Raw genomic sequence first — 20,930 nt, 5'->3', positions numbered from 1 at the left:
TAGTGAACTGATCAAAACTTATAAATCTAAATAAAACTATTGGCAAAGGACTTCATCCCTTACTTTACCGAGAGGATATTCAAATCCGACATATGATTTTAGGTGATCTGGTAGTTTATAAATAGGAAGAGATAAGGCGAAAAGATAAAGAGGACATGTTTTTCCAAGAAGAGATATATGTAAACAAAAACACGAGAACATAAAGTTAAAGTGTCTTTGAAGGGCAAAAGAACGAAAGGTTTAAAGAATGTGGCTATGAAATTGAAATTATTATATGCTCATTTTTGTCTCCGTTAACTTCACATTGCCAGAATCGTGCAGTATTTTACCATACTAAACACCTGCATATTGCACGCACGTAGAAAACACGTGTGCCTAAAGATAGTAATGTGTATTAGGAACCACTTTGTAAACAAACCATGTACACTCGTGTAGTAGACGCTTTGGGTTTTTGTTGATTAAATTAACGAATGAACTAAAGCAGCTGTTTCGTCCATTTGAAAGTATAGATTTTAAAGTTGACGATGTGGACGAGTTCACTAAGTCACAACCGAAGCTTTCAAAGAAGCAAACGAAAAAATGTGATATTCGTAATGTCAATAACAAACTTGATAGATGCAGTAATTGAAAATAGTGTTCCATCATTGAAACAGTTTTTTTAGGAACATATTCATATCTTTTCGCAAATAGAATGGTTAAGACTATGACGAATGTTCTCTAAGGTCTAAACAAATATAGCATAGAAAAGCATACTGAGACCAAGGGTTATAGCATGTCTATCAGAGATGAACAATGTTACAAGTCTGTCAAAATAGTGGGTTCAAGAAAAAATGCAACTGACGGTTTTGGTAGGAAACTAATTGTCTCACAGCCAATAATCCAAGACGAAGAAAAAATAGTATTTCCGCTGGGCAAAAGGAATGTCACCCACAACAGCTGCTTTTCAATTTTCCCCATGTAACTAGTTTGATACAATGTTAGGCTAGCGATAAAAGACACACTGTATGATACAGGTCACAGTAAGGGTATGAATGGTAATGATTATACCTATATTTATGCATCTTGAATTGCCTCCAACTGTACTTAGTTCTTCAAATCCAACCGACATGTGTTGCAAAACCAGTTACACACAGAAGCTGTACTGGAATTTTCGAGTACCCTACATTTCCAACTGAAATCCATTAACTTTACTGCACTGAATTGACCCAATAATCCAGTCCCTCATAATCAGAAAAGCAGAATTTGAGTTGGATCGACATAAAAACAAAATCCATGCCCATTCTTTCACAATATGACTCTATACTTCAAGTGTAAGTAGACCAAAACGACAATTCTTTTTGAAACTGATGTAGAGCGCTATACTAAGTTAAAAGGTCACTGGTCTGAGCTATGTGCACATGAATACTGTTATTGTGTTTGTTGAATCTACGGTCGTGAATTTATTTTGAAATAAAGCATAAACTTAATTACATCGTTTCTTGCGATGTCTTTTTATTGTTAAGCCTTGTGCAAATAAACAAAATGAGCATATAACAAAAATGTTACTGCATTTGCATGGGAAAATAGTATCTCGTTTTTTTCTGAAAAGAAATGTACTCCTCAAAGTCATATAGCATTTTTGAGACAAACTCGTCATATTTTCCCATATAAATGCAGTAACCCATAAGAATATTGTGAATCTCTTAACGAGTGGAAATCAGAATAAAAAATTATTGCATTGAAACAAATGTAACATCAAAAGTAAGATTCACTTTTAGAGATGTATTGTCAGAGAATCACCTCTCCAATGGAAACCACCTTGGAAGAGCGCATGAATATCCGTAAACTCTGATCTTTTGAACGATGATGAGTCTTTAGAATGTGACAGATTTTAGACAATGAATGAATCAACTATCGTAGTTAGACATTTAAAAAAGAGAAACGTAATACGGAGACAAAAATATACATTGTGCTAGCTGGGTAATAAATGGCATCACAGAAAAAAAATGAAAATAAAACATCACAAGCTGGAAGTTGATTTTCAATGCATAGCAGTTTTAATATAAAATGCAACATTAAAGACTATATGCTTGTATACGTAAAATTGAAAAAGGTAAATGGTAACGAAAACCACATAGACGTGGATGCGATATGACAACACATAACTCCATTCACAAAATGCATAACAACGATTTGCACAAATGCTCAATTCTACTAAATACAATTTTGTACGTACCATTAGAACCTTCACTAACAAAGAATTACTATAGACAATTGTTACTACTCTTGGTCTTAGATTAAGTAACAGAAAGAAGTGAAACCAACAATTTAAGTAAAATCAACAAACTATTTATCTGCGTTACATGTGAAAATTGAAGAGACACTTTCATTATTTTCATTAAAAAACAAATAATCCTATGTTTTCTATCAAATGTCCAATGATTTAATCCAGAATGTCTTGGAATGAGTTCACAATAGTCCCAAATTAGTGTACATCCAAAGTCAATGAGTGCTTAGTAATTCCCAAAATTAATTTTTAAAAAATTCCCCTCCTCTGGAATTATATAAGAAAACAAATGTAAAATCTAATAACAAATGGGTTTCAAAAAGTGATCTAAGAGAGGAATAAAGTATTATTATCACAATTTAAACAAGTACATAAACAAAATGAAATCGAGCATGACATTTGGATGATAAAAGATGTCTTAGAAATAGAATTACAAAATTTGTGCGAAATACGGATAGCCGTTCTGTTATACCTATAAAATAAATTTCATCATAGGATCGAACGAATGATTGAACTCAAATTGCCGGCATGTCAGCATAACCTGACTGCTTCCCATCCTTTCCAAATCACAATTGGTGACAAGTCAACATTGCTGTATTTCATTTCCTTTGATCTCTCTCTCTCTCTCTCTCTCTCTCTCTCTCTCTCCATCCTCTTCGGGTCATCAACTGTAAATTGATTGCGGTTTGCACTCCTTCCCGCTGTGTAGCATTAGAAGTGGAGCTTTTTGCCCCTTCAAATAAATATAATAGGCTACCTAAATATTTGTCAGGTTTTTCTTCACCTTGGATCGGCCAGTATTCCCACTTATTTTTACGTCAGATATCATCTTATTGTAATTAAACAGAACTAAACTAATGCGGTCAGTTCGCAACACGATAACACACCATGTCATTATAAGATTATTCTCTTTTCCCTAGCTGCTCTCCGCGCTCCTACCTGGAACACGACATAACCTGACCTCTTAGATAAATCATTAAATCCTACTGTGGGCTGTAAATGATTAGCTGAGCGATGTAAATTGATACGAGCCGATTGTCTCAGTTAAGAAACTGAAAAAATGTATGACATTTTTACAATACATGAATCGTATTACATTCAAGACAATGCATGCACGATTTGCTTTTGCACATGAATTTAAAAGGAACAAATTCAACAAAATGATTTCAAATTTACATCGATGAATATACTGTATGCAAATGAGTCAATATTTGTGCCTTTTCGAGATTCATTCTTTCTATACAGCCGAATCTATCTTTCTGTGTCACTAAACTTTTTCCAGTTTTTTCCAGACCTCGTCCCTTGGACAACTATAACGAGACAAGTACTTTTCACTGACAACAGTGTTAAGATGTTCCCTTCCGCAGAAATGCTTGAACTGCGTTATTTAGCAAGGGAAATCATTTAAAACATTTAATTTCGTCTGGGAAACACATCTTCTACTTTAGCATAGCCAATCAGGATTACCTTTCTCTAACCACCATAATTTTAACACTCCCTTACAAGTGAGAATAATTCTCTCTAGTCCGCCCGTATAAATAACTGTTCTGGAAAAATATTTTGTATGACTCCTATAACTCAAAAGGTCAACGATTCCAAAAAATTGTCTCTATCTTGTCTCTATTTTGTCATTTCCCCCACTTGACCCTACGATAACATATTTGTCGGATAGTTATCCTTGAGGGTCCTAAAAAAGATCCAATCATGCTTCCAAGAAAGAGAATTTAGCACTCGCAAGCTACTAGCTTATTGCGAGCCTAGCCCATACGTCAATCTTAATAGTTACGTGTCACAGACACGACAGAATGTACTGCAAAACAATATACAAAAATGTGCACCATTGCATTTTCAAAGTTAGTATATATGCATATTTTGAAAAATAATTATATTATAGAAAGATTCTTTTGCATCTAGTAATAGTTGAAATGTTAACAACCTTAGTTAAAATGGTATTAAAATGTATACATTGTTGATGCGATATAACAATGAAATACAAACCAAAAGAAAAGCAAATATTGTGTACAAGACTTGGCATTATAAAGGAGAAAAAGAAACTATTAAAGAAAAATAAAACAACGAAGAATTATGAGTGAATGTGGGACAACAGTAAATAAAGTACAGTGTTAATTACAATAAACACAATTGCACAATAGTTCTTATGTCAGGTAAAGTTTACATTTTATCACAGATGAATGGATCTCATATTTAAAATAACAACTTAGAAGTTTTACGGCTTAAATATTACACACACACACACACACACACACACACACACACACACACACACGCACACACACGACGATGGTGTCTTGCACAGAAGTCTTAAAAATGCTAGCATGTCACTGAAAGGAAGTACTGGTTACACATCACTAATGAAGCGCCCTGTGCGAGGAAATGGCGAACCTCCTGTGCAGGAAATATTTTCGGAAACAAAATGCCGGTTTCGCCTGAACTCGTGGACAAATTATACTCAAATTGTATAAAGGTTACAATTAAATGGAACTTATCGACGCTGGGCATACTAGACCTTAGCCCGATTTTTCCCATTAATACCGCTCTTACCGCAAACGATAATTAAATCTGTAATACATAGGGCACCCAAATAAATAGAAATAGGTCTATGGGGTCCATCTAGGACAAGCGTGGACAGAAATAACAGTATGAGGTCCATCTAAGGAAGTGGTTCCCAAAGTGGGAGGTGGGGTTACCTAGGGGGCGCTAATGCTGAATAATGCTTTTTACTGGGTAAGGTAGGGGACGCTGTCGATAACCAAGGGAGCGGTGACCCGAAATTGTTTGGGAACCACTGATCTGAGGCAATGGTGCACAGAAGCCACAGTACACGGAGAGACCAGGGCAACCGTATACAGATCACACAGTATGCAGTCCGTCTAGGGCAACCGCATATGTAACCTAATTGATGTTGATTTGGGCCGTGTAATATATATATATATATATATATATATATATATATATATATATATATATATATATATATTACACGGCACCTACAAAACATCTTATTATATGCCAAAGAATTTGCACCCCGAGATGATATGTTGTCTCAGTTGCTTTAACTTATTATATACATGTTTATTTTTATGTGGGTTTATTTGTTTGCTTTTATAGAGGTGGCGTGGGGTGCGGATGGGAAGCAACATCTACTTACACAGTTGCTGTATTCAGCTGTGACTTTGGGATATAAGTGTTATTCTACATAACTGCACCAATTTATGGTAAGACTTCCTATTTTGTATGTGTAAGCAGACAACTAGTGGCATCACGGGAATGTAAATAGTTCGGGGATGTGTGAACAATTTTGAAAGTCTATATATTCTACTGTATTTAATGTCTTCAACTGATACTTCTGAATACTATTAATATGTTTCAGTTTTGTACCGAGTATGCTTATTATACTAAGAGTTCCTGTCTCACTTGCGGAATCAACAAACTGGTGGCAATACTGTAAAAAGGCCGTAGGGTGAATGTTTTTGAAATACATACCTATATATATATATATATATATATATATATATATATATATATATATATATATATATATATATATATATATATATATATATATATATATATATATATATATATATCTAGCCATACATCGATCTATGTATGTATGTATGTATACATGTATGTATGTATGTATATATATATATATATATATATATATATATATATATATATATAGAGAGAGAGAGAGAGAGAGAGAGAGAGACAGACAGACAGACAGACAGACAGACAGAGACAGATAGAGAGACAGACAGAGAGACAGACAGACACACAGATATGAGGAATTAGAAAATATCACAACGTGACAAAAATTAGTGCAGTAATGCTCTAAGTCTTCCTGCATTGCCTTCGTAGTCAGAAAACCACATCACAATATCATAGTTTATAGCTGGAAACCAAAAGCATTCCTAATGAAAGGAATTTGCACAAGAAATGCATTTTACTAACAAAAGTGCAAATGGTAAACTGAATCAGACGTATCTGGTATCTTCTATTAAGCAAAACTAAGTAAAGATAAATAATTACAGAGATGTTGTTTAACAGCACAAGCTGACGAAAATGTGTGCTTAATATACATGCAATGTCAAGCGTGAACAACAATGGTTTTGATCTGTTTCATACTTCATCAACGTTACAAAGTTCTAAGTATATATGGTGCTTCTAAATCTTCCTTTCTTCTGCGTATTTGTTCACAGTGCTGATATTAGTAACGTCGCTGCATACAGTATGAAATAAAGGCCTCACCACTTCCACGTCCAGCTATAAAATGTCAGCTGTATCCCACCACAGCCACTGCCCCACCACCACCATCTCTGAAAAATACATAGTAAAATCTTTATCTGCGCTCAACATCATGCATCATTACCATAAATATATATCTTAGTTCAAAACACGCAAGCTGATTAACTACAAAACGTTAGACAAATAAAAGACTGCCGTTATAATGTGTAATCATATCTAAAGTTATAGGTAATTATACATTTTATTTAACGGTGTAAATGACGCACACTATTCGGTTTGGTATCTACTACCTGGCGATCTACATACAGGTGTATAGGTCTGCTTTACTCGTAACAAGTTACATAGATCTGAAGTTAAGACCAACATTTACGTGCAAAGTCTATTTCAACAAAAACTACGTCAATTTAAAGTTGTGTAACTCATGTAGTTCTTGTAGGCTGAACATGCACAAAGTTAAAATGTCGTCTTTATCAATTCGAATTACGCTGAGTTCCTGCCATCCTATTATTCTGACATTGGCCGCTCCCAAAGCGTAGGCATTTGTATCAAGACATGTCTAAAGAGCATTGACTTGGCAGCACATACCAGACCACCTGACTGAATTCAGGCCTTGGGGAAATGTGTATTTTGTCCGATGTTATTGCGAAGATATGGCTCACGTAAAATGTTGATTGAGATTCTCTTCTTATATGATTTTGTTTTCCATACAGTGGAGATTCCAAGTCTCATTCAGCGAGTGAAATTTGTCAACAAAATCTAATTGTATTCTACATTTTGATTTGCAATTTTTCTATTTTCTTTCATCGCGCGATAAATGTGATTATTGAATGGAATCATACTTGTCTTTATGAGGAAATTGTCTTATGCTGACGTCAACATGATTGAAAAGTAATTGGTGTTTTTGTACCTATCCATAAATTTGTTGAATTAACCAAATCATCTTTGTTCTGTGAACTGCCATGTAGGCTTCTGTATTTAAAAATAAAACAAACTCTAAATATAACGCGAAACTAAAAGTTTAATTTGTTTTTCTTAATTTGGTTATATATTCGTGAACATTATGAATATTTCGAGACTGCCAGATTTACCACAAACAGCAATCTCAGTAGTCATCCTTTATAGTCAATGGAAATGTAGGATATGTATGTAGTTACTAGTAGTTAAGATATTCGTAATTATTGTCTCCAACAGAATAATATATAAGACAAAGCTTTTTATTACGAGAGAAAATAAGATAGCCTCACTTCTTGTGTGTTTAAAGAGTGGCTTTAATTAGCCATTATACGCTGCATAATTGTTGTCGATAGGCTAAGATATATTTTATGTGCATAATGTTTACTGCATTTTAGTTCATGCAGATGGCTGAACTCCAATGGGCCTGTTCGGCATTGCTTATATCCTTATTAGCAGGATTGACTTCAGGTAGGTAAATGTACTGCCTTGTGTTCACCTGTAGATATATTCATTATATAGCTTTTTAAGTCCTTTACATGAAATATATGAAAATATAAATACATTTCACAGTTAAGTTAAACTAAGAATAAACCTCAGAGTCAAGGAAACGACAACTGAGAGTGTCGATGCAAATAAATGTCATCGTATCGATGAAATGAGAGCATTGAAAAAACTAAGCGAGAGAAGTAAATTATGGACATATTTGAGAATTTGGTATTTTACTTAATGTAAAGATGGATAAATTAGTAATAAATGACATGATTATACTGTTGATATGCTGCTTCATATATTAAGAATAAGTTAAATTGTCCAGTTTCCTTGTTTGATTGGTAAAGATGGTAAGCATAAAACAAAACATAATACCACCGATATTAAGCTCTTCCTAGGGTGTTAATATTTGATATTTCGATCGACTAAATGAGTCTAAATTCATAAAACGTCCACGCCAATAACTGCTACGATCCAGACGTAGGAATTACATAACCTGATACTGAACAGTATTCGACAAACGTTCTGTGTGTGTGTGTGTGTATATATATATATATATATATATATATATATATATACACACACATACATTCGAAGTCATTATTAGGCTTCAAACAGGCAACAAACATTTAATTCAAACTGGACAATGCTTCGTGTAATGGGTCCAGGGTAGTTCTATTTCTGATGCTGCTACTACTATTACTATGTAAATCACTTTTCTTTTACAGCATAGCATAGTGTTGTTCTTTAAAACTAAATATTATAATGGAATTTTGTTTTCAAAGTTGATAATGAACTAAATTTATCTTCTCGTCTTCTACTACAGGGTCAGATGATATTGCTAAATCTGTTTGCAGTGGTGATTCGGTCCAGCTGTTTAACAAAATACAAGTGAATAGTTCTCAAACAATTCTGTCCCTTTACAAGAATGGTGATAAGGAGAAAATAATTGCCTCATGGAATATTGACAGTGATACAATTACACAACCAAACATTGTTCTCGATGGACATAAAAATCTTTGGATTATCAACGTAGATCCGTTAGATGAAGGAAAATATATCCTTCAAAACAATACAGGCAATCACAATTCCTCATTTGAAATTCAATTATCGGTATTGGGTGAGTATGAGTGTACACACACACACACACACACACACATACACACACACATTCTTTGGTAGAAGGACGAGTAACGCATCTTTATGTGTAAATAACAGTCTTTTCGCACCGGTATGCAGAGCGCTCTCTGAGATTTCGAATTAAGGTATTACCCCCTTATAGGTGATTTGAATTAACTTTACCAATAAGATGCAGTTAAAGGTCTCCTAAAAAAGTCACTAGTATAAAGATGTGCACAAGTATAAGAAGATAACAGAATTTACCCCATTCAATCTCTTGGACTTCAAGTGTTTTGTAAAACAACCTCATGCAATACTAATGAAATATAGGAAAAATCATTCAACTATGCGGCAATAAATTATTCGGGAGAAAAACAAAAACTGCAAATAATGAAACTATCCAAAATTTATATATATATATATATATATATATATATATATATATATATATATATATATATATATATATATATATTAAATGATTTTGAAAAATATCGATCAAATTTCTTCAGTCGCACCAGCAACGACCTGCAGACCTACAATAAAGAAAGTCGATAACCTTCTGAAGGCTTCTCTGGTCACAGGTGAGAAATGTGGGAGGCCTCCAGTTTCTGTGTACTGGCTGGAATATCTCGGTGTTAAACACGAGGTACGTATATGCATCTTCTCATGAGGTCGATCTGACCTCGTTTGCATTTTTGTGAAGTCAGCAATGCATAGAGAATCGCACATACTGCTTGCAAAAATTTCTTTGTGAGTAAAAGACGCATAGTTTTTAGCGTTCTGGTCTTTAGTAATTCATCGTATGCGAGTAATGATCATACAAAGTTGGAAGTGTGTATACACTTTTGTCGAAACGCTGATGAAGGATATTAACAATATGACTTGTCACTCAGGCTCTAAACTTTCAATCGCGCTCCGCAAACGCTTGAATACAGCAAACCACTAACGATTTCTATAAATTACGACAATCGTCAATCACAGCACACACCAATCCATTAAATTTATTTCCTGTTGATATCAGCATTAATTTTTCGTTAGTGTAATTTCTTGTCTTCGATACATATATAAGCCAGATTTTAACCGTTATCAGATTTGGTCATCAACGTTTCATGCTGCAATATATAGCCATTTATGCGTCGTTAAGCTTTTTACATACATACATACATACATACATACATGTTAGAACAAATATTTAGAATATAGAAAATAACACTAATGCGTATGTCCTAACATATAAGTGACTTTGTGTCTTTAAAACATATATCAAGCCGGGATAGTTTTGGATATTTTTCACGCAGAAATAGAGTCTTATCGCCATGAATATATGAACACAATTGTTTTTTCAACACGGATATGTGAACACACAGGAGAAATCGAGGCAATTATTACATTGTTGTTAATAAACTAATATCACTCTGTAGATTCAGTTCAAAGAAATATTCAATCAAGTATCTTACTTCAGAGCCTCAGTAAAATGTTAAAGCAAATAATTTATTATGAAGGATTCTAAGTTACGTTCTTAGTCAATATTATCATATACGAAGGCACCTTTGTAGGGCCATTGTGTTCAATTTAATCTGAAACTTTTTGGGTCATAGAATACGTTTCTACCGAGTTGTCCATATTCCTTGTTAAGTCTCTTAGTCTATTATAGCTGCATATATGTTTATATCATATAGGCATCAGGGAGAAGAAAAGTATGATAAAAAGTCTGGTACGGTTGATATTTCAATATCTATCAATGCTTAAATTTAAGTCGTGTGCATTGTAGTAAACTGCTGTACTCTTCCTTGTTCCAGAGATGCAGAAATGTAATTCCTAGTTAATTTATATTTGCAAATATGAAAGGTCAATAAATTAATTTAGTGCTTACGTCAAAAATATCAATGTTTGGCCCTTATCCTCACATGCTTTTTTATACAAATTTATGAAACAATAAAATATAAATGTTTAAACATGTTCCTTGAAATGTTCTAAAGTTAGTAAATGTGGAATTGCAAATCGTCTGTACATTATGCCTAAATAGATCCAGGATTACTATTGGTTTTTTTTGTTTAGGAAGTGTTCATCGTTTGCAAGGTTTACAGGAAAGTTCAATTTTTTTTCTGATCACTGGAATCTTTATATGGTCTAGTAAACAATGTGATTGTAAATGATTAGAAACTTTCTTTATGAATTTGATATTCATGTTTCGATATATCAAAACTTTGTCGATTATCTCTTGTTTTTCTTACTTGGGAATAATATGGTTATCATCAAGTTGCAAATAAGATTCCCAACATGAAGGACATATGTTCTCTATCAATCTCAGCATCGGATTCCAGCTGGGATAAATCAGAACTTAGAAATGGCTTATCTTTCTCCCTGGAATGTCGACTCAATATGAATGATTCATTAACAGGAGCAATCAACATATCAAAATAGAAGTATTCCTCAATCATCTTGATAACATTATCATCTTGATGCTTCTAGAAAACATTTGGAAGTAATGGTACAGTAATTTAAAACAAAGGATAAGTTCCTGGCCAACGTTCATGTAACAGCACATCAAAAGTGGCCTGAACTGTTGTTTGTGGCTCACTTGCAACTAAACGGAAACTTCGAAGCAAAGCTCTAAATATTGGAAAACCAAATCATATTTTGGTTGTCTTCAGGGGTAGGCTGAACAGTTCAACTTCTGATATCATTTTGGCTGATCAAGTTGAAAAGAATTCGACGATTTCATTGTCCATCAAATTGGCTCTTTTGTTTCAAAACTCAATACCTAATCAAATTCTTTTTTGTAAGGTTTTTCTCTTTCAAGATGTCTACGTGAATGTCAGTTCCCAATTTCATTCAACGATATACACTCAAAGAATTTTGAAATGTATCCGTCACTGTCAGAATGTAATTCAATCCATTTTCTAATGAGTGATAAGCTTGCTGTTAACAATGTTTGTTTCCCATTCTTCATCAACCGTGGTGGAGCTAGACATCAGCCTAGAGGTTGAACATACCACAACGCAGAATAAGTGTAGGTGCACCGCCAGATGATGTTTGTTCGCTCATGCCCAGCTTCACCGTTTCATAGCCACCGACAATGGGGACACAGCTAGAAACTAAGAATCACTCACCAAAGAAAAAAATCAAACTGCATGGTCTTGAAAACTGGATTGATTGATGGTCCACCCCAAAATGGCTAAAGGGGGGGACTAAATATTTCTATTTTGAATGGCGGAGACCACCACGCCAAAATGTCCCAAAACCCCTGCGGATATTTTCTTTCAGAGAGATATGTTACTCTGTATGTACCAACATGTACAGCACGTACAATGTGTGCTAGCGAGTGCTGTGGGGAAGACCAGGGCTGCCCAAGGGGATCTGTGTTATGAAATCTTGTACGGTGCACTGGCAAAAGCTGAGAAAGGGACAAGCGCTCACATTATCGGACCGTTTATATAGACTGGGGGACGTATAGCGACGCAGCTGTACCGGGCACGTGGTAACTAGAAAGCCAATGGCAAACGGAGCAGAAGAAAAAGTGTCCAGGGCTCAGTTCAAGCTGGTAATCCCCCAGCTACACATCAATGAGTGTGTACGCTAGGATGACAAAACATTATTTGTGTCCAGAAGAAAGTTTTGTACGATATTTGCAATAGTTTTTTTTGATGAGCATTGTATAAAGCATGCTGATGACAAAATGTCACATTACAACCGGCCTATGCAGTGCGCGAAGCATATGAGACGTTATCAGATTTAAGGCCCATTTATCCAAGGAGCCACAACGCACTTCAACAACCTCGGGAACAATTTGGCCTTTGCGGCTGAGGAAACGCATAGAGGGTAACAAATGCCACTTGCAGAATGGGCACATGCATCGCGACGACTACGAGGCACTAACAGGGTGAGTCCTTGTTACTCCAGGACAGGCGTAGCGCTTCATCAGAATGGGAAACGAATTGACCGCCTTGGCATACACGTTCGGACTAAACGAGCAGTAGAGGCAATGGGACAAGAATATGCCCGCCTCGGTTCCATGGAGCCCTATGAACCGAGGTCTAAATTGATTTCAACTGTAATCTGGTCTGGTACCACGTCCGCGAGGCGAACGATAATGCAGATGGAATGTTGCACGTATCTTGTAAGTTTCTTGTGACGAATGTTGACCTAATAGAGGTCCGGAACATTAATCCACATAAAATATATAAGCGTATGCTTCATTTACAGGAGAGTAGAGATTTGGTAGAGTTACAACCTGGAAGAGAAGCAGGAACCTATTATGCTTGCATTGAGGGTCCAGCCGTAAGCTGCACAAGAAGCACATATCCATCATTGAATCATTGTTCCACTTTCCAAATCGAAACAAGTAAACAACTTTCTTATCGTTTATCTTTATACAAATGTGCCAATGTCCCATGGTTAGCAAGTAAAACCAGATTACAAAATTTGAACGATTACAATAAATTAATGCTTCACATGAAGATGTAGACTTAAGATTATGGCACGACAATGCGTCCCTTAGCATTTATTTGTTTTCTTGATTTCTTGAAAACAATTGTCAAAATTACCGATTTATCCAGACTGCCTTCTGGCAGGCAATCCTTCTTTGATTGTAATCGGAACATTCCTCGCTGTCGACAATGTACTAAGTCAAATTAGAAAAAATTAACCAATTACATACAGATGGTTCGATATATTTTGACAACAGCTGGCACTATCTTTCAGAGATAGTGATAATTATTGTGTACATTCATATGATTCTAATATGAAACTTACTTGTTAACTAAACCGCGCAACCAGTTTTCTTGTCCGACAGATAATATTGTTTGCCAAATGTTAAATATTATGGACCTGTCACTGCCGATTGTTTATTAATTATGATGTTAATGGTTTACTACAGTGAATTGTATGCCAATGTACACCATTCTAACAATATTTATGGTCATTATTAACAAAGAGAATAAGTAGTTAAGATGAAACATTTTGGAAATAGTGGTTATTAAATTAATGCAATCAGCTATAAACACGGACGCAATCATATGCATAGTAAAACGTTTCCATTAAATGTTATTTTATTCAGGCACTTTTGACCAAATGTAAAGACGTATCACTGGAACTTGGTATTTTATTATGACTCCGTTTGATACAAATTATTCAAATTTGAATATGTTCATTAACTCACAAAATAACAAGCCTCGTGAATGAGTTAGGTCACATACCTACCTTCACACAATAGTGCGTTTGCAGAAGTTTCTGATTTCGACCTGTCCCTCTTACAATTATGAATATTGACTAACAAATTTGTACCGCTTGCTATGTTTATAAGTCTTCAGTATAAACTACCTTTTATACTATATTATTTTAATATATATTTTGGCTTTTATCAATGTCGCAAGTGAATCAATATCTGTCTATAATATTACAGGAAGTTCAATCTTTGGGCTCATTTTATTCTTGTTGGAAAATTCCTCCCATGAAGCAGTCAGTCAAAACATAATTAGTTCCACGTCTGACAAAAATTGTATAGCCTTTCAAATGGTGTTATTTGACAGCTTACTATTTTAATTTGTTTGCAAGTAATTCAGGTGTTTTTCATTTTCAAAATACACAAACATTAGAATCAAAAGAATGCGTATACGTTTTATGGAGTATGAAATTTGGCGGAATTGAAAACATCACAAAATTAATGATCGAATGTTGTTGCTTGATTTTGGTATTGGGTGATACATACGAAATCATTATATTCACTAAAATACCTTTCTATAGGATAGTTGATTTTATTAAACGAATGTGCATAGTTCCATGCAAATTATACTATTCCAATATCATAACAAAATTCGCATACCTTGTACATTACAATAGCCATAAGTTTCGTTGGTGTCAATTATATATATATATAGATTATATACGTGCTATAGTGTGGATGTCACACTTTGCACAACTTTGCTATCCGTAGGTATGCATGCATAAATGTTGAGAAGCTTACTTTTAATGTATGTGCTCATGTTAATTTCATTTCCTGTTTATATTGTCATTTTCAAACGAGAATACATTAGATCCCAACATATCACGCGCGTCTTCCTTGTCAGATCACACTTGGCTGGTGGTTGTTTGAACGCGATAAATCCTAAACTGTTTCTATGAAACGAAGCAAAACGTATCTTGGCATAAAGACTACTTTATTTTTTTCCCATTTATTTAATTTATCACGAGTAGTTATCAAACATGGTCGCTGTTAATTAAATTAAGGAAAACCTTCCACTACTTAACAATGATGTGCAGAAATAAGACCAATGATAAATCCCCATCAAAGAGTTTAACATTTGTGCAAACTTTTGCTGATCTTAAAATCATCACTGGCCCGCAAATACCAGTCACAGTAAGTCAATGAAATTAGTTCTTATCAAGAGTTACTTGACAGTGACCAAGTTTAGTAAAGACTTGTTGGCATTGTTACATTTCAAATTATTTATAAGTTGTCAATCAGCCATGAAACATAACAACAGTTACAACATATAAAGCCTTGTAGTTGAGATATGCAAACAAATTGTTCAACGACATTTTATCAGATTTTACTGGAAGCATTCAGTCATCAAGGCATTCAATTTTGTGTCATGGATGCAGATAAACCTTCAAATTTAGCCGTAGTGTTTTAAAGAGATAACTATATTTAATCACTTCTTGTCAAAAGAATTGATTTTAAGATGAAGGATGCTATTGCCGCTTGCTTAGATCATACTTACGTGCAATCAAACGTAAACAACGTTACTGAAAAAGAATGCCCTGAAATAACATTACCTATACTACAAAATTGAAATCAAAGAAGATAAATCATGATTGTATTAGAGGTTTCAAATGTCGACATTGTCGCAGAATTGCAACTGAGTGGGTTTTTGGACCAAATGAACAAGACAAACACAATGTGGGAAAGATGGAAATTTATGAATGAATTAATAATGATAAATATGTGATGTAAAAAAATACAATGATTCTCTCACGCTCTCAACATACGATTTACTCAAATCACTCTACACAACATTCACACATCGAAAATAAATAAAACAAATATTAAATCAAAATGAAGTACAGATCCAAGAACCCTCATGGACTGCACATACACCTCAAACAGTATTTTACACAATAAGAAATTCACATAATCTCGAACATAAATTCTATTAAGATTCATAATAATCTTGACACAACTGAGATTCAAAATAATCTTGACACAACTAAGATTCACAATAATCTTGACACAACTAAGATTCACAATAATCTTATCACAGCTAAGATTCACAATAATCTTACCATAACTAAGATTCACAATAATCTTACCACAACTAAGATTCACAATAATCTTATGAATATAAACAACAACAAAAAAATGGAATGGAACAACAATTGATCCAATCGTATGCTGCTAGACCCCTTGTACAGTCGCACGATTCCTTGGGTTGGTCCACACTCTTATCGACCACTCGCACCCTTTAATAATCCACTACGAGTACAGTCATACGTTACACGTACAGACAGCATACAGCACTTTCTCAATTTTGCTACATCTAAGTCCGTGGCACTGACATACGTACATACGTATCGACAGCATGTAGCATTAATTGTTCTGGAAACTCCAGATAGCCCTAAGCGACTTTAGACGGCTTCGGACAGTTTCAGACCGCTCTAGTCATATTCACAATCACATTTCATAGATAATCACAGCTACAAACACGGTCAGCTACCATAACAGTCAGCCATCATAACAGTCAGTTACAAACACAGTCAGCTACGAACACAAGTCAGAATCAGCTACAATAAAAATAGACATAATAGTTTCTGTATAATCTCTAGATATAAGATAATACTTTAAATCTGCGTTGTAATAAACACATTATTACGCGATAAGACATTACAAACCGAATAAGCTTCCCATATCAAATAAAAATGTAAATTTAACACTTACCCCTATGGCTGGAGAACAATGGAGAGTGTATACTCCTTGACGTGATCCAAAAACGACCAGTGTGGTTTTTAGAAATTGGTCTTACTTAAATCCATAGGAGAGTGGGTACAAGTCAGGGTAGAATACCCGTGCATATCATGTTAGTCATGATACCTGTCACAAGTAATCTGTGGCTAGGTACATGTTAATACAGTCGCTTACCTGGAAAAACAGATTCACCCTAGATAACGTTGTACGCATGTACAACGAGAAATAATCGAATTGTTTTAAGACAAAACCAAGTTGTTTCTTTGCCTAATTCTGTGACAGACATACTTTTCAGATTTGCCAACAAATTTCGCCAGTTTTACTAAAAAATAAAAGTTTGACGATCTGCTCATAGACTGTTAAAACATTAAACTAACTAAAACTGTCTCGGTTTGCTTCAAGAGCTGATATTCTTTTATATAAATAAGGCAAAATCAGCCTTTTGAATGGTTTCATGCCCACCTGGAACTCATATTTACAGGTAGTACCCGACCAAGCACTGGTGACAGGAACGATGTCTTCTTGGGGATTACGGTGACCATCCTAGTTCTTCAAACAGTCGTTATAGTCAACTTACTTTATAAAAAGCTAAGGACAAGAATGAGATGTAAGTTTTAGTGTCCTTGAATTTATTCGCTCATTTCGGAAATAGATTTGATAACCAGATACGAAAGACTTTACTTGCATCCTGCATTTTCTGGATTATGCATGACAATTATTTATAGTGACCACTTTTATAACCGCATTTCCGAATATGTTTTGATCAATGTATGATAATAATACAGAAATATATGCACATTTTATTTATTAATATTATCTTCATGATTACGGAGATGATCTATTGTCCTAGAGAGAGCGCATATCTCAACATACGTTATAGCAAACTAGTTAATTGTAGATACATTTTTTCGCTAACGTTTAGAACAGTGTTGTATGCAATGGTCGTTGTTATTCGTCCATCGAGTCGACAAGGACCACTCTAGTCATCCGAGTGTTGGAGGGGCTGGTTCTGTTCTGCGCGTGCGCAGGTGCCTGGCGAGGCCAATCCTTGCACGAATGTTCGTTTGCATAAGGGACAAGGGATGAGTGGGACTTCTACAAGAGGGTTGATGACACGCGGTTTTCTGGCTTGCCTCTTCAGTTCTGCACCTGCTGTCATGCTAGATTCGTACAACTTGGAGCCTTTGTGCACGGAGGGACGCCAAGTGACTCGATCGGTTGCTGTTTGCTCCCATGAATCAGGGTTTATGACGAACGCTTTCAATGCAGGGTGCAGGTTCCGGGGATGGGTAGCACCTTTGGTTGGGGGAAGCAGTGGTACTCCTTCGGGGCTAGCTCGCCCACCTTTGGTCCCCCATGCAATGGTCAAAGAGCAAATAAATGAGGTGATGTTGCGTGCAGTTGGCTAGGTAATGCTTCTAATACATGGACTATGCTGATAAGTACATAGTGATCTTTTGTGTACATAACAATGATGCTTCCAAGATTAAGCAAACGGTGTACAGCTGAGAGACATCTGGGTTCAACAGTAGTAATTGGCAACATGCACCTTATGGCAGAGATATTAACAATATATACTATATTGTACTGTATAGATTTTCATTCAACCTTGTAACAAAATTTTTTTGTGCAGAATTACTGCAAGGTGGATTCTAAGGGAGATATGTACATACTGATAATAATAATGATAATAATAATAATAATGAGGACTTTGTATAGCGCCTAATCTTTAGAAGCTCTAAGCACTTTACAACATTAGACAATAGAAAACATTAAAAAACATTAAAACACATGCTGAGAATATTTCAGGTAGGAAACATTATTAGATCTTTAAGTTTGTTCTTGCAGTCGAAATAAGTGAGTTTTGAGAGTACACTTGAATGTGATCACTGTGTCTTTGTGTCTAAGTTCAGTGGGCAATTCATTCCACGTTGCTGGGCCCTGGTATGCAAAAGAACGCTGTCCATATGACTTTGTTTTCATAGTGGAAATAATGAGTATACGATTGTCAGAAGAGGAGCGTAAGTATCTTGCTGGTGTTTACACATGGGTGAGGTCGGATAGGTATGTTGGACTAGAGTCCGACAGTGAAACGTAGCACAGAGAACAAATTTTGTGTTTGATTCTGGATCGAATGGATAGCCAGTGTAGGGTATAGAGCATCGGGGAGGTGTGCTCTGATCGTGGTACTCTAAGGATGATCCGAGCAGCTGTGTTTTGAACTTTCTGAAGTTTCTGGAGCAGATATTGAGATGAACCAGACAGAATTGAGTTACAATAGTCCAGTCTTGAAAGTACTAATGAACACACAAGTGTTTTGGTGGCATCAACTGAAAGATATTTGCGAATGGAACTGATGCGTCTCAGCTCAAGATATGCAGCCTTGCATATGTTCATGACATGTTGGTGCAATATGAGAGTACTGTCCAGAGTAACACCTTGGTTTCGTACTGATTGTGTGAATTTAATGTTGGTGTTACTGATATTTATTGTTTAAGGTAAAGGATGTGAATAAAAAAGTCTTTGTGTTGTGATCACAATGGCCTCAGTTTTATCATCATTCATCTGCAGCTTGTTACACGTCATCTATGATTTCACACCAGAAATGCACCTCTCTACACCTTGGATGGTAGCATCAACTTCAGTTGGGTGGCTATATTTGTATATTTGGGTGTCATCAGTGTACAATTGGTGAGACACTGGATGATGATATATGACACGCGAGAGCGACCGAGTGTACAGAATGAAGAGAAAAGGTCCAAGAACAGACCCCTGTGCAATACCACAACATAGATCAACTGGGCTGAGTGTATTCCATTTGCAGATACAATTTGTGTCCTGTTGACCAAGTAGGACTTGAACCACAGTAAGGCTGTATCATGAATGCCAAATACATGCTGGAGACGGTGAAGTAATATATCATGGTCTATTGTGTCAAATGCTGCAGACAAATCAAGGAGAGTGAGGATTGTAATCTTTCCGCTATCCAACGCAGAGAGAATGTCATTAACTACTTTAAGAAGAGTAGTTTCAGTACTGTGGCAAGGGTGATATGCAGATTGTACATTGCTAAAAAGACTGTTTTAATTCAGATGAGATACAAGCTGGGATAGAACAATCTTTTCTAAGCTTTTTATATGAATGGGAGATTAGAAACTGGGCGGTAGTTCTTTAAATCTTTATGGTCTAGTGTTGGTTTCTTCAGCAGAGGCTTTACAATGGCAGTTTCGAATAATGATGGGACTTCCCCGGATGAGAGAGAGGTATTAATAACATCAGTTAGTGAAGGCAATACTAGATCTAAGCACTCAAGCAGCAGTGATGTTGGAATTGGATCAAGTTCACATGACTACGGTGCACTCTTCATCAGAATTGTACGTACGAAATCCATAGAGACAGGTTCAAATGCTGCTAATGGTTGCCTCTCAAAATCTGCATCTCAACTGTATGGTGACGACGAATCAATTGAAATTGTGGTGTCAAGCTTATCTCTAATGGTTTGTACTTTGTCACGGAATAAATTTGCATATATGTCCGGAAGGTCGACTGGAGAGAAGGTAGTTGGAAGTGGTGTAGATTTATTCCTTGACATTAGCTTGTTAGTAATCTCGAAGAGCTCTTTGCAGATGGAACTTTCCATGATCTTAGTAGTGTAGTGGGCTGATTTCGCTGCATGGACTATACTTGTGACATTCTTCTTAGCGGCTTCATAGATTTGCTTATGAATAGTAAGTCTGGTGGAAAGCCAAAGCCTCTCAGCTTTACGGCGGTCTCTTTTAGCAGTGCGAAGCTGGTCCCTAACACTGCTATACCATGGAGAACACTTCTGAATTGATACTCTGCACTTGGTAGCTGGGGCATGTTTGT

The 20,930-nt window shown here is 35.6% G+C and overlaps 1 protein-coding gene across 5 annotated transcripts in view; it reads left to right on the top strand.

Annotated features, from left to right (window-relative positions):
- The window catches only part of LOC149794573 (uncharacterized), a 121,667-nt gene that overhangs the window by 59,385 nt on the left and 41,352 nt on the right, over nt 1-20,930 (top strand). For all 5 annotated transcript variants that reach the window (XM_089968853.1, XM_089968852.1, XM_089968854.1 and 2 more), the window contains exons 2-7: nt 5,396-5,502; nt 7,885-7,957; nt 8,805-9,098; nt 9,610-9,746; nt 13,307-13,445; nt 17,545-17,670. In XM_089968853.1, coding sequence (XP_089824979.1) covers nt 5,500-5,502; nt 7,885-7,957; nt 8,805-9,098; nt 9,610-9,746; nt 13,307-13,445; nt 17,545-17,670 — 772 coding nt within the window. In that variant the 5' untranslated portion in view covers nt 5,396-5,499. The remainder of the gene's footprint in view (nt 1-5,395; nt 5,503-7,884; nt 7,958-8,804; nt 9,099-9,609; nt 9,747-13,306; nt 13,446-17,544; nt 17,671-20,930) is intronic.

Source organism: Sinohyriopsis cumingii, chromosome 8, assembly GCF_028554795.1.
Source record: "Sinohyriopsis cumingii isolate HCF-2022 chromosome 8, ASM2855479v2, whole genome shotgun sequence".
Classification (NCBI taxonomy): domain Eukaryota; kingdom Metazoa; phylum Mollusca; class Bivalvia; order Unionida; family Unionidae; genus Sinohyriopsis; species Sinohyriopsis cumingii.
The sequence above is the reverse complement of the archived record's forward strand: the minus strand, read 5'-3'. Positions and strand labels throughout refer to the sequence as shown.